Source organism: Bos indicus x Bos taurus, chromosome 9, assembly GCF_003369695.1.
Source record: "Bos indicus x Bos taurus breed Angus x Brahman F1 hybrid chromosome 9, Bos_hybrid_MaternalHap_v2.0, whole genome shotgun sequence".
Lineage (NCBI taxonomy): Eukaryota > Metazoa > Chordata > Mammalia > Artiodactyla > Bovidae > Bos > Bos indicus x Bos taurus.
The window spans coordinates 38,849,727-38,862,573 of record NC_040084.1 but is presented as its reverse complement, the minus strand read 5'-3'; the positions used below and the strand labels follow the sequence as shown (position 1 = coordinate 38,862,573).

The 12,847-nt window shown below is 47.1% G+C and overlaps 1 protein-coding gene across 4 annotated transcripts in view; it reads right to left on the bottom strand.

Moving 5' to 3' along the window:
- FYN (FYN proto-oncogene, Src family tyrosine kinase) overlaps positions 1 to 12,847 on the bottom strand; it is a 213,853-nt gene that overhangs the window by 21,245 nt on the left and 179,761 nt on the right. For all 4 annotated transcript variants that reach the window (XM_027551190.1, XM_027551193.1, XM_027551191.1 and 1 more), the window contains 2 exons: positions 10,914 to 10,990; positions 10,676 to 10,829 (listed from right to left, as the gene is read on the bottom strand). In XM_027551190.1, the coding sequence (XP_027406991.1) occupies positions 10,676 to 10,829; positions 10,914 to 10,990 (231 nt within the window). The remainder of the gene's footprint in view (positions 1 to 10,675; positions 10,830 to 10,913; positions 10,991 to 12,847) is intronic.

The following is a 12,847-nucleotide window of genomic DNA, read 5'->3' as shown; positions in this document are numbered from 1 at the left end:
GGCCAGCCAAAGCTCTCCAAACTTCATGAGAGGGAAAGAGGATGAAGAAAAGCCCATACACTCAGCAGTCAATCACTGAGAACTCACTCAGCCTCCAGGAGTCCCCAGCATAGCCAGAGGCACTCCTGGGAAACCAAGCAGGAGCCACCTCCTGCCCTAGGACATTCCGGGCAGCTGGGGACAGAGCTCACGGGGAAACCCAACAGAGCTAATTGTGGCTCTGGCTTCAGGCAGAAGAGGGCTCAGGAGCAAGGGAAAGAGGACCCACACAGGGCGGCCACACGGGATGCCGCGATGGGACCCTCTATTCTTCTTGGAGCTCCAGGCAGGGACCAGGACAGGCCTGGGGAGGCCCAGCTCATATTACTAGCTCTTACTGGAGAGCTGGACTCTCAAGCCTTTTTTTTTTTCTAATGGTGACCAGGCCAATTCTATAGCCTTGAGAATATCCCCTCTGGCTAAAAACTTGGGCCTTGGTGGAGAAGGCAAAGCCAGTGGCAAATAAAAGCAGCCAAACCCTCCCTCCAGAGAATACAAATGGTGCCCTAAAAGCATCTGTAAGGAAGAAAGGCATTGGTATCAACAACAGACACAGTTTTTCTGAACCAAAGATCCATCCAGAACCCTCTTTAGTTATAAAGCAGTAAACTCTGCAAGCTATTATATCCAATATTAAATAATGTGAAGTACTTCAACTTTAAAGTTACCCTGGAGAATAAAAGAAAGCATGATCTATGCCAGTAACAGGAAGCTGATTACATGGTTGGTAGGGCGTGGGGCAGGGCGGGGGTGGTAACAAGGTGGGACCTGGACAGGATATCCTGTGAAAGAGGTAAAATCAGAGCTGATCTGACCTGGAACTTTGTGGTTATTCAACAAAAGGATGATTTCAAACCCAATAAAACATGCCCAAGCAAAATTTAAAATTTCCCAAACGTGTCTGGAGTAATACAACTGTGTGTTTCCCAGTTATTCCTGGTGACACATTCTGTTGTAATTTCTAGTTTAGGTTCGTAAGGTTTTTAGCACCATGTGTAAAAAAAAAAGGAAAAGTAAATGGTACAATGGGCTGAGATGCTATTCTATTTGAAATGCATAACGGTCAGTGGGGCGTTAGAGAAGGAAGGAGGTGGGGAGAAGGGAGGAGTGCCATCCTCCCCAGGTTGTGGGTGGAGGAGGACCAAGTTTGGGGGAGGAAGACAAGAACCCAGGCAGGGCCTGAACATGCTGTAAACATGATGGCTGCTTAGCCAGGCACTGAACCAAAGTCTGGTGTGGCTGAATCCAGGAAGGAATAGTCACGCTGAAAGGCATGAACAAAGTTCCAAGTGGAGCCCCAGGCCAAGGACCAGACAAGAAGGAGTAGAAAATCCATCAGTGTGTATTAAAAGCCTAATCAGGACAACTAGAGGACAGCGGGCAGCAAGCCCAGCCACCTGGGAGGATGGTGGGTGAGGCTGGAGGCAAGCCACCGGTCCTGGTGTTTTGTAGTCGAGGACGGATGGGAAGGCCAGTGAACTGTGGGAGGGCGGGAGTGCCTTACATGGAGGAGAACAGAAAGGAGCCAGTGACATTCTTTTACAAACCTATGGGGGAGCCAGAAGTGGAGGGAAGGACACTAGCCTTCCCCCATCACCTTTCTCCCAAGGTTGACCAATGCCAACCCAGGAGAACTCTCACTGGCAACACAAAAGCAAAGGATGAAATTAACCAGCATCTCCTGAAATCATGCTGTTTGGTCCCCGTGCTCTCAGGGAGGAGATCTATGATTCATCAGCAAGACTTTGCCTGGGACTTCCCTGGTGGTCCAGGGGTTAAGACTCTGTGCTTCCACTGCAGGGGGCACGGGTTCAATACCTGGTTGGGGAACTAAGATGCTGCATGCCACCAGCATGGCCAAACAAACAAACAAACAAAAAGACTTGCCTGAAGTACTGAATGTGTGTGTATGTATGTGCGTGTGTGTGTGGGGGAGGTGGTTGGGACTTGTGGAAGCGATTATCTTGGGTGGAACTGAAGAAAGGAGGGCCCCTGCTTGCTGTTCTAGAACACTAGAATGTTGAATAACTCCAATGATCCTTCCAGCTTTCCAAGAACTACAAGGAAGGCAAAGGTAGGACCAAATCTCTGACTCACACTCTGGGTATGATGGAGACCGTATCTGTGGTCTTTTCTCCAGAACAAAAGGCAAGAAAGCTGCGGAATGGAAGCAATCGTATGCTGCCGTTCACGGTGGTGAGAATTCAGACTGAAGTCAAAACACACATCTGAAACTGAGCTCAACACAGACGTCATCTCAAGAATCTGGTCACCCCTAGCAGGGGCAGTGGGCCTGGGCCAGTCTGACATCATGTCACAAAGCCTGCTAGGTGGTAAGGGACACTGCGGTTGGAGATACTGCTCAGAAACAGCTGGTGGTCATACCAAGGGTCTGGTTGGGAGTCAGGAAGAATCGGAAGGAAGAGAGGATGAATAGAAGACAATAACCGCTTTGGGGTGCTTTTCCACACCACTCCCCCAGCCCCCGCCTGTGCCTTTGGGGAGACCAGCCCCGTGCTGCTGTGCACCCTCCTCCAAAACACTGGACAGCTTTCACGTGCACTGGCTGTCCCTGATTATCAGGATGATGCAAACGCAGGACTTCTCTCAGCAAAGCAAGACAAGGAAGCCAAGTGACATTCTTGATGTTTGATGGCAGTCTGTAGTTCCTATTTACACACTTTAAAATCACAGAGGGTGACCATCTGCTTCCTTCTTGATGAGTACTAAGGAACGTGGGTGCACAAACCAAGGACTTGCTCTGACCATTCAGAAACAACTGCCAAATTGCTTTGCTCAAGACAGCACAAAGGAGGGGGAGAGGGAGAGAGAGAGAGAGAGAGACCGACCCATAGGGAATACAAAACATGACCGCCCAGTGCAGAGAAGAGGAAAGATATTCAGACAGGCTGAGCTCTCGGTGACTGGAGCTTACAGCAGGCCCATCTGTCCCCTCCCTTCTGCCCCCCAGGTGCAGAGTCAGGGAGCAGCCAGGCTATGCGGATGGAAGGAATGAATCCATGTCCTCCCAGCAAACAGTTTTAATTTTAAAAGAGACAGTGGGTGAGGTAGGGGTGAGTTTTCCTTTCCTTTTAGTCTCTGGCTTGCCCCGCGTCCCTTTTCCGAGGAAAACATGATCTGCCCCACCCATCAGCCTCCGTCGGGCAGCCTGACCGCTCCCCGCAGCGCTGAACCTGGCGCCGGGGCTCCGCGGTGGGTGCGCAAATAAACAAAGCGCCCCTCTCGGAAAAGCTGGTGGTAGCCCAGCCGCCGGGGTCGGAATACAAATGAAGGCGCTCTCTGCCTGTGACGGAAGTGCACCAAACTCGGAATCTGGGAGGCTTGATTGGAACCAGGCTGGGCTCCAGCACGCAGCTCTCTCAGCAACAGCAGGAAGGAGGGCTGGGAGGGCCTGGCTGAGGGCAGGGAGTTCTGCGGGGAGAGCCTTGGGCTCTCAGCAGACACCCCCGGGACCCGCGACCCTGATCGAGGCCCAGCGGCACGGTCAGTTCAAACAAATGAGCTTCCTGCTCTGTGCTTAAAACAATAGCTGAGCTGGAAAGGGTTTGCTTTTTGTCAAAGGATGATTTGCTTCTCTAGCATGGGAAGAATTAGATTAAATTCAATAATTAAAAGGGTTTTTCCCTCCTCCTCCTCCCATGACTTTTGCTGTTCAGGTCATAGCACACTGTGTGGGAATGGCAATGCTGTTGTTGACAGAACAAGAAACGCATGTGCCGGCGGGAGCAGGGAGGGCATCTCGCGGCGAGATCAGCCTTGATCTGCCTCCGGATTACAGGGGCCTCAGAAGAGGCTGATTAATAATTCTGCAGGAGCCCTTGAGCTGGAAAGCTGGCGTTCCGAGTCTGATAATCCCCAGTCGTGGCAGTACAAAGGAAGGACAGGAATTGAATTCACAGTTCTGAATGGTGAAATACCAAATCTGAAAGAAACAGGGATCTGCTTCTTCCTGACTGTGTTTGTCAACCTAGCTGCCTGCTTGTTTGTGTTAAATGGCTACTGTGCTTTTTGAATCCAAAATCTGATTATATTTAATTAGTACAGGCATCTGGGATTTCTAATACACAAAGAGTTATTAAAGTAACAAATCTTTCTAAAATATGTTCTCCATGAAAGAATGTGTTAATTTATGCAGCAACAATTTTTTAACATGAAATAATTAACATGAAAACTGCAACAATTATGAATTCTTTGCAGTCTAATTTATATAGGAATTTTCTCCAGATAATAATCTATTCAACCTAAACCCTCATTTGAATAGACGTATTTTTCTTCTGTTTAATACATAAACCTAAACCTACAGCAGGTTTTATACAAAGTCCTAAATGCCCGTTTCCATACATTCCAAAGACCCAAAGATTAAATGGGGCTTTGACATTTGCTTTCTCAGCAATGATCCTGTCATTAACTTAGACCTTGAAAAACCCCAGAAAACCCCCAAACCCCAAATAAACCTAAAACACAGAGCAACTCTAAGTTCCCATCTTTGTGATGATTCAAATCAGGAGAAGAAAGGGTTAAATAGGCAGGTCCTTTTTGCGGGAGACCCTGATGGAGGGGGTAGGGAAAAACCAAGAGTGAGTGTGTGTGTGTGTGTGTGTGTGTCCTTTTTGCGGGAGACCCTGATGGAGGGGGTAGGGAAAAACCAAGAGTGTGTGTGTGTGTGTGTGTGTGTGTGTGTGTGTGTGTCCTTTTTGCGGGAGACCCTGATGGAGGGGGTAGGGAAAAACCAAGAGTGTGAGTGAGTGTGTGTGTGTGTGTGTGTGTGTGTGTGTGTGTGTGAGAGACTGGGCGGGGAAGGGAGAAAGAACACTATAACACCCCAGTGGATCAATAGTAGTGATGTTACTATTGCTACTACTAGTAACTAAAATTATACAACTGTCAGCTCAGCATCTGCTTTGTGCTAAGTGTTTTCTGTCTGTTCTCAGGGAAGCCATACAACAATTTTCTGATACAGATAACTATTATCCCTGTTTTTAGAGGAGGAAATAAAGGCTCAGAGAGGTTAAGTAATTCATCCAAGGCCTCACAACTCATTAGCAGTGTTGCTAATACTCACATCAGGATAACTTGATTTCATGGGTCATACTCTAAGCCAATCCAGTCCCTGCCATCTTTGGAACACATATTTGCACACGAATGTGGGTGTGCACGTGCACACACGCATGCGCAACCATCAGTGACACTGCTGAGAATGTCCATCAGATGTTCAGACTTGACAAGATCAAAAATAATGGAGGTAGGGACAGTTCTCAACAGAGAAGGCAAATCTGAGAAAAAACGAAACTCTGCTGGAGAGGCTGGTGAGCAGACCACCAACTCCCAGCTGTGTGCAGAGGGGCCCTTGGGCATGCAGATAAACCAAATGGCACCTGCCCAGACCAATGGAATTGGCTGTAAAATAACGAAATGTATTATTTTTCTTACAAGAAAAATTATTCTTTACTATTCCTTACTAGCTTTTTCCTTAAAAAGAATTTTTAGTTAAGAAAATAAAGACCTCTTTCAAGGCAAATGTACATCACACACAAAAAGTTCAGGTTATAAGAATGGTTTATATTTCACAACCCTCCAACAGCTTTTATAGAGAGCCCATTTAATTCTCACACTAATTATGTGAGGTAATTATTTTTACTATCTCCATTTTACGGATGCTAAAAAATGAGGCTCAGAAAGGTTAACTGATTTGCCTGGGGATACACCAACCTTGTAAGAGATAGCTAGTTCAAACTCGGGCTTCCTGACAGCCAGCCACAGCTTCCACAGCCTCACCACGCTGCCTTAGCGGCCTAAAGAAAAATAAAGCACCTATGCAGTACAGTGCCTGTATATTCTATCTTTAAAGATAAGGCCACAGAGCCTGCTGGGCAGTACAGGTCTGTCCTAAGACCAACAGTTCCACTCCTAGAACTATACCCAGAAGATAGGAGGACATGACCACTGCCATGGCAGCTAATTTCATAAAGTCTCCCAGGTAGAAATACCAGGAGAATGGATATGTGGATTTATGTGTAAATGGAATACTACTCAGCAAAGAAAAGGAAAGACCTACTGTTTCATGCAGCAACATGGATGAATCTCACAATGACGCAAAAGAAACTAGACACAAAAGACGGATACTGAATGATTTGTTTATACGAAGTTCAGTTACAGGGAAAAGGAATCTCTGGTGACAGAGGTAAAACAGGGGCTACTTTTGGGAGTGCTGACTGTCCAGAAGGGGATGAGGGGGTCTTCTAGGGGGCTGGCAATGTTTGTATCTTCATCTGTGGGCAATTTCAAGGGCACCCCCATATGTAAAAATTCCCTGAGTTGTACACTTCAGACTTATTCATTTTATTGTACATATATTATGACTCAATAAAAAAAAATGTGTCCACAAAAGCAAATCATTCTGATACGTAAGCCAGGTCTATCTGAGCTTGTTAGGTTTAAATCAGTATTAGTCAGCACTGAGCTTCCTAAAAGCTCAGGAAGAAACTTTTTTCAAGAAAAATTTTTTCAAGAATTCTTGCATGACCTCTGGGGAACTGGTGGCAGGAGGGGCTGTGATCAGACCTCAAGGGAGGGTGCAGGCAGCATGGGGGTGAGAAGCCATGGGTGGCTGAGGGGTGGTGATGTGGAGAGGAGTGCTCAGAGGTGAGGGCACCCCCACTGACCTCTCTGGGCTTGGACATCAAACTCGGATGTACCGCCACAACTACCTCAAGCTCAACAAATCCCAAACCAAACCAAACTCACCCTTGTTCTTGGAAAAGAAAACCTTCTTCCTGACTCACTCACGCCTATTGCTGGCAACTGCGTCGTCATGACCACTCATATTTGACCACAGGGAATTAGCTTTGATCCCTCTCTCCCTTTCCCGGATGGTGGCTGAGCCTTTCCACGTGTCTGTGGCCAATCTGGAATTCGTTTATTCCCCAAGAACTTAGTCTTGTCCAGGACAGAATAACAAGAGTCCTTTTTGTTTACCAGTCGCTACATGCCAGGTACTGTGCTAAACAATTTACGTGTGCTGTTTCACTTAATCTTTGCAAAAACGAAAGCACCAAACAGGGAAAGTATGTTTCCACTTTACAGATAAGCAAGCAAAGGTGTGGAAAAGTTAGATAATGTGCCCAAGGCCCCAGAGCTGGTGGGTGATAGGGGCGGGTTTCAGATCTCATCTGACTCCACGCTGGCAGCTTGCTCCGGTTCAGTCTTTGGCTTCTTTGGCTCAGGAGCTCCTATCAAAGCCCCTTCACTTTGAAGGGCACTCAAATAATGACGGTTGCCATTACTTGGAGATGCAGATTGGACAGAAGAAGACCTAACTGCTGTCACTGGGGGACATGCAGAGGTAAGAAAATGAGCAATACCAAATGATTGCTAGTTGCCTCCAGAATGCTACTGGCAGAGGACCACCCTCCCCAGCTCTGGGCCTGGTCTTGACCTTCTCCCTGATATGGGCTGCTGCTTACAATCCAGTAGGGCAGGCAGGGGAGGACAAAGGAACTCAGGAGCGGCTGTTTAACTCAGGTCCCAAATCCAGTTCTGCAGGTGCCTGGGGAAATGCCAGCTCATCCACCACATAGGAGGAGGGAGAGACATTTCAGCAAGCCCTTAGATGGGAACCTCACCACTGTGTTGAGAAACAACAGTCACCCACAGTCTGAAAATACCTGTGATCGGCACATACTTCTCAACACTGCCCACACTTCCATAAACAAGATGCGGCCTGGCTGAGGCTGTGGGGAACATAAAACCGGACTTGTAAATATTTTCAGGCACACGGAGCAGCTGTCTGGAAGAACTGACTAATTCCCCGCAGAAACTTCAGCATGAAGCATGCATGCCATCTGCAGAGCACGCCAGTGGATACACACTGGGCCCTTCCTGCCTCGTAAAGCGGCCTGGGCACAGGGCAGACCCCTAGAGGTGCTCTGTAAACAGCTGGGCTGATCTGGAGCTGGCAGATGAAGGTCTTCCAACTCCCCTCACATGCACTTTAGAAGGTGCCTCTTAAAAGCGCTTCTATAAAATAAAGGGGAAAAGGAGCTTATGACCAATCCTTTCAATTTTTTATTTTTCTCTTCTTTCAATCACTGTCCTGATGAGAGGCAGTCAGCATAGCATAAGAGGGTGGATTTGACAGGACCAGCTATGCCTGAATCCAAATCCTGCCTCTGCCCTTTGACTGGCTGTGTGACTTTGTCACTCAGCCTCTCTGAGCCTGTATCTATCTTTCCCACTCCACTCCTCACATTTGCCCGCTTGGATCTGGCACTGGGTAGGTTTCCTATAAACACCCCTGCTCCTTCTTTGTCCTCTGTTGCAACATTTCTTTTATTCTCCTGGCAAATCCCAGGGGCCCAGTCTTTGCTTTTTTCTCCCCAGTTTAATTCTCTAGTCTATAGGGTTGCAAAGAGTCAGACATGACTGAAGCGACTTAGCACACAGAAGATACTTGTAAAAGGGGAGAGAGAAGAAAAAAGAATTGGAAGAGAGAAGGGTGGAGTATTCTGTTTGGAAATTAAGAGCGTGAAGCTGACCCTCTGAAGGGCATCACGACAACATCTGGGAAGGTGATGGAGGTGGAGAGGACACCACCAGAAAAGACAATCGGGAGGAAGGCAGGACGGGAGGGCTGGGGTTGAGGTCAGCCACACAGCCCTGTTCCACAGCAGCAGCACACTTTGAGGGGACTGCAGCGAGGGCTCCTGACGTGCCTTCCCCCAGACGCTAATCACCCAGGGCCACAGCCTAGGCATCTCACCCCATGAACTAAACACCCAGCCCTGTCAACAGCACCCCTGCCAGCATGCTTGGGCTTCAGGCTCTGCAACGTTCTCATTTATTGATGACTCAAGGGTGCTAACGACAAATTCCAGACAGTCCAGAGCCTGGGGGGATGGGAGAAACAAATCCTGAACTGCTTCCTCCAGCCCCAAAACACTCACACACAGAAGGATGCTGATATGACTCACCCCTTCCTAAACCAAAGATTCATGTCTCTCAACCTTCACCCGCTCGCCTCTCCTGGGTCTGTGAGCTGGGATCTGACAGGTTTGCCTCAGGGTAAACTCTCTCATTTAGCGCCAGGTCTCAGACCCGGGGGCACTTCAGACCCGCTCAGCTCACCTTGACTTAAAATCGTGCCCACAGTCCTCTCTGGACTGCAGTGCCAATCAAAGCTGCCCACGTGCCTTTGATTAGTGATACGGCATACCATCTGGCCCTGCAGTGTGTGTGTGTGTGTGTGCATGCGCGCGTGTGCATATGCACATGTGCATGTGTGTGATGAATGGGCATGCTCAATGTGTCGGCCTTTGGCTCCAGGACAAGAACTGCCACATGTTGGGGAAATTCAAATAGCCGAGCTGTCTGACCGACATGTAATTTAGCCTTTGGACAGTATCTGTACGAGGCAGGGTCTTAGTTTAGCATTTTTTTCCCCTCATCACTTGAGACTGCCAAGAAGGATAAAAGGAGGGAAGAACTGGCATGACATGAAAGAATTAGAAAAGAAGGCGAGAAAGAAGAACTGCAGAGCTAACCATTATAACCTCTAGGAGATAACACCGCCCTGTAACCTATTCCAGTCATTGCTCAGCCTTGCTCAGAATGACTGGGCTTTGGTTAAGAATAACAATGAAGCTGACCCCGCTTCCTTCAGACATGTTATGTTCGCCATGAGGAGCCTATGTTCCGTTGCAAACTGCACACTTAATTCCACACATTTACCCTTTGACCACTGTGTAAAGTTCTGGAAGAAAGGAAGTAACCCTGGGAATTCCTTCTCCCCTATCTAGTACTCTAGAAGAACCTGAAAAGTTGTCCCCCTGGAGTGGCTGTTGGTTTGAGATGTATTTTATCTGGAGGCTGATTTCTATAAATCTTTTGAAAGGGTGGAATGGAGGGGGATGATTCAAGGAAGTGGAGCTTTTCGAGTGACTCTTGTTCTCTCCTGTTGGCCCTCTAGATCCCCTCTCTACCTCTCTTCTCCCTTCTCGGGGCCCATCTGGACTGTCAGTGGCTCCTCTGACTGCTGGCTCTAGTTGGGCTTGCCAGGAGACCGGTAGGAGGGCTAAAGAGTGAGCCTGGGCGTGACTTCCCCAGAGGCCTGTCTCAGCCATCGGTGGTCTCCACGCACAGCTGCTCGTTCTTAGTTCTGGTACTGTTACAAGCTCTGGGAGGCCGCATCACGCCCTGCTGGTTTTCTTAAACCCTGCCTGCGCTGTCGCAAATAACTCCTTTATTAAATTCTCCAATGAGAGTGCCTTCTGTTTTGGCTGAGACTCTGATGGAATGATGAGCGGCTTCCTGACTGCTCTCCTGGCCTTCCACACCCTCTCCTCGAAAGGCAGAGGGTCCCGAGCCTGGATGCAGGCACGAGGGTGGCACAAGCCAGGAGGACATCAGTGGACACTCGCGCATGAAAAAAGCAACATCTTATCCACCAACTGAACCCACTACAGTCTCCCATCTGCAGTGCGGTCAGATTCCTGCCAGATCAAGAAGGAAAAACCCAGCTGGAGAATGACATTCCGAATATCTTCTGGAAGAAGGGAGGGAAGGAGGAGGAAGGGCTATGCAGGATGGGATCGCGAGCCTTCCTCATTCAAGTGCCCACCTTGTCTTGCTGTGTACTCATTGTCCTCGATCAACCTGGCCAATCCGAAGTCGGCGATCTTGCAAATTAGTCCATTCCCCACGAGAATGTTTGCTGACCGCAGGTCTCTGTGGATGTAATTCATGCGCTCGATGTACGCCATTCCCGCGGCAACCTGCGTAGACCGAGGAAGTGCGCATTACACGTGGCTCCACGTGTTCACTCACTGGTAAATCTAAGGCATGAATCGAGGGCCTACCTGTGCTGCCATGTCCACGAGGTTTGGTAATTTCAGAGCCCTTCCTTCCCCATCTTTCAAGAAATCGAGTAAACTTCCTATGAACAAAACATAAAGTCATTTTGATTTCCTCTGAAAGGTCAAAATTCCCAATGAAGGGCTGTATTTGGTTTTCTTATTAGAAGGAATGAGGTAATCAGATGAAATGAGGCTATCAGTGAAAAAAAGGTTCACACATAAAAACTGGGCAGAAAAAAAAACAACTATGCACTGGAGGCTGCAGTTTTACTTTTTAAAAGTAAACAGTGGTGACTCCAATTCTAAGGGCAACAAAAATGGGATGAAGCTAGAAGAAATGGGACTTCATGTCATAAGAAGCAGCCTTAGATGAGATTAAAGGCTGCACCACTTCACTCTCATTCCCGAATTCCTGATCAGTCCTGCTCAAGAGTGATGTGGAGAAACAGCGCCTAGCTGAGTGGTTCCCAGTACATGGTCCCAGACCAGCAAGAACGGCAACCCCTGGGGAACCAGTTGGAAACACAAACTCTCAGAACCCATCCCACATCTACAGAATCAAGTTTTGGCCCAGAAACTTATATTTTGAGAAGCCCATTAGATCAGTGGTTCCCAGTCTTTTTGGCACCAGGGACAAGCTTCTTTAAAGACAATGTTTCCATGGACTTGGGGGTGGTGGATGCTTTAGGGATGATTCAAGCACATCCCATTTATTGTGTACTTTATTTCTATTATTATCATGTCAGTTCCACCTCAGATCATCAGGCATTAGCTCTCAAAGGTTGGGGACCCCTGTATTAGGTGATTCCAACATATAGTAAAGTGTACAATCCGTGGCTCAGCTTATTGACAGATTTTTAAATCAAGAAAAGGGTATCTGAGGAATACAGGGTTGGGGTAGGTGGCTCCCCACATTAGATCATGGCCAATCAGGCCTTGAAAGATACCTGAAACCAAAGGCTGCAGCTTCAGAGCCAGTGTGATGACTCCGCCTAAGGAGCTCAGAATGAACACTGGGGCTGAAGCAATCATGGGCAGAGGCTGGAGGTTCATGTGATCACTGGTATTTTTTTTCATGCTTTAATCACAAAGTTATTTACCAAATAACCAAATACAAAGGACAAACAATCTGCCAGGGAATAATTCCAAATATATTTTAATAGAAAGTACGTGGAAAGGGAAAAATTGTACTGGTGTCATCTGATGTACAATGCGTTGCCTTTTAAGGCTGTTTCTTGTTTGGTTCATCTATTTTTCCAAAACAAAGTGATCTGTGGTCTTATCCCCAACAATATTGCTTTGATTAGAAAGACAAAGAGAGAGAGAAAAAGAATGCAAATATAATGTGCTCTTTAAAAGCATGTCTTTCTACATCAGATGTTTAAGAAGAGAGCTGAAGAAAAAAAAAAGATGTTGAAAAGATGGAGGCTAAACTTAACCCAGAGCTCAGTGCCTGATGTTAATTGTTCAGCCTTGCAAAAACATTTAATTTTTAAAAAATTTGTAAGAAAGTAATTTATTATTAAGATGGTTAAGCTATGCCACAAAACCTTTCATAACACAATTTCTTACTTTTATGTTTCTGTACACAAAAAGGCATTTTCAAACAAAATTTTACTGCAAAACAAGTTTTGAACCGATGTGATTAAAAAAAACTCACCCTTGATAAGGGTTTCCAACATGGTCAAGGTTGTGGTGTCTTGAGTAGGGGACTCAAGACAGACAAAGGTGGTGGGAATGAGGGAGGAGAGATGAATACCTGAAAACTATATAGCCTCATATCTTTGTTTGAAAAAAATTTAATTTTTAACATAAGCTGTGGCATTCCAAATAACAGCAAACTTTTATAGCCCTCTGTATCAATGGCAACCCACTCCAGTATTCTTGCCTGGAGAAGCCCATGGACAGAGGAGCCTGGTGGGCTACAATCCATGGGG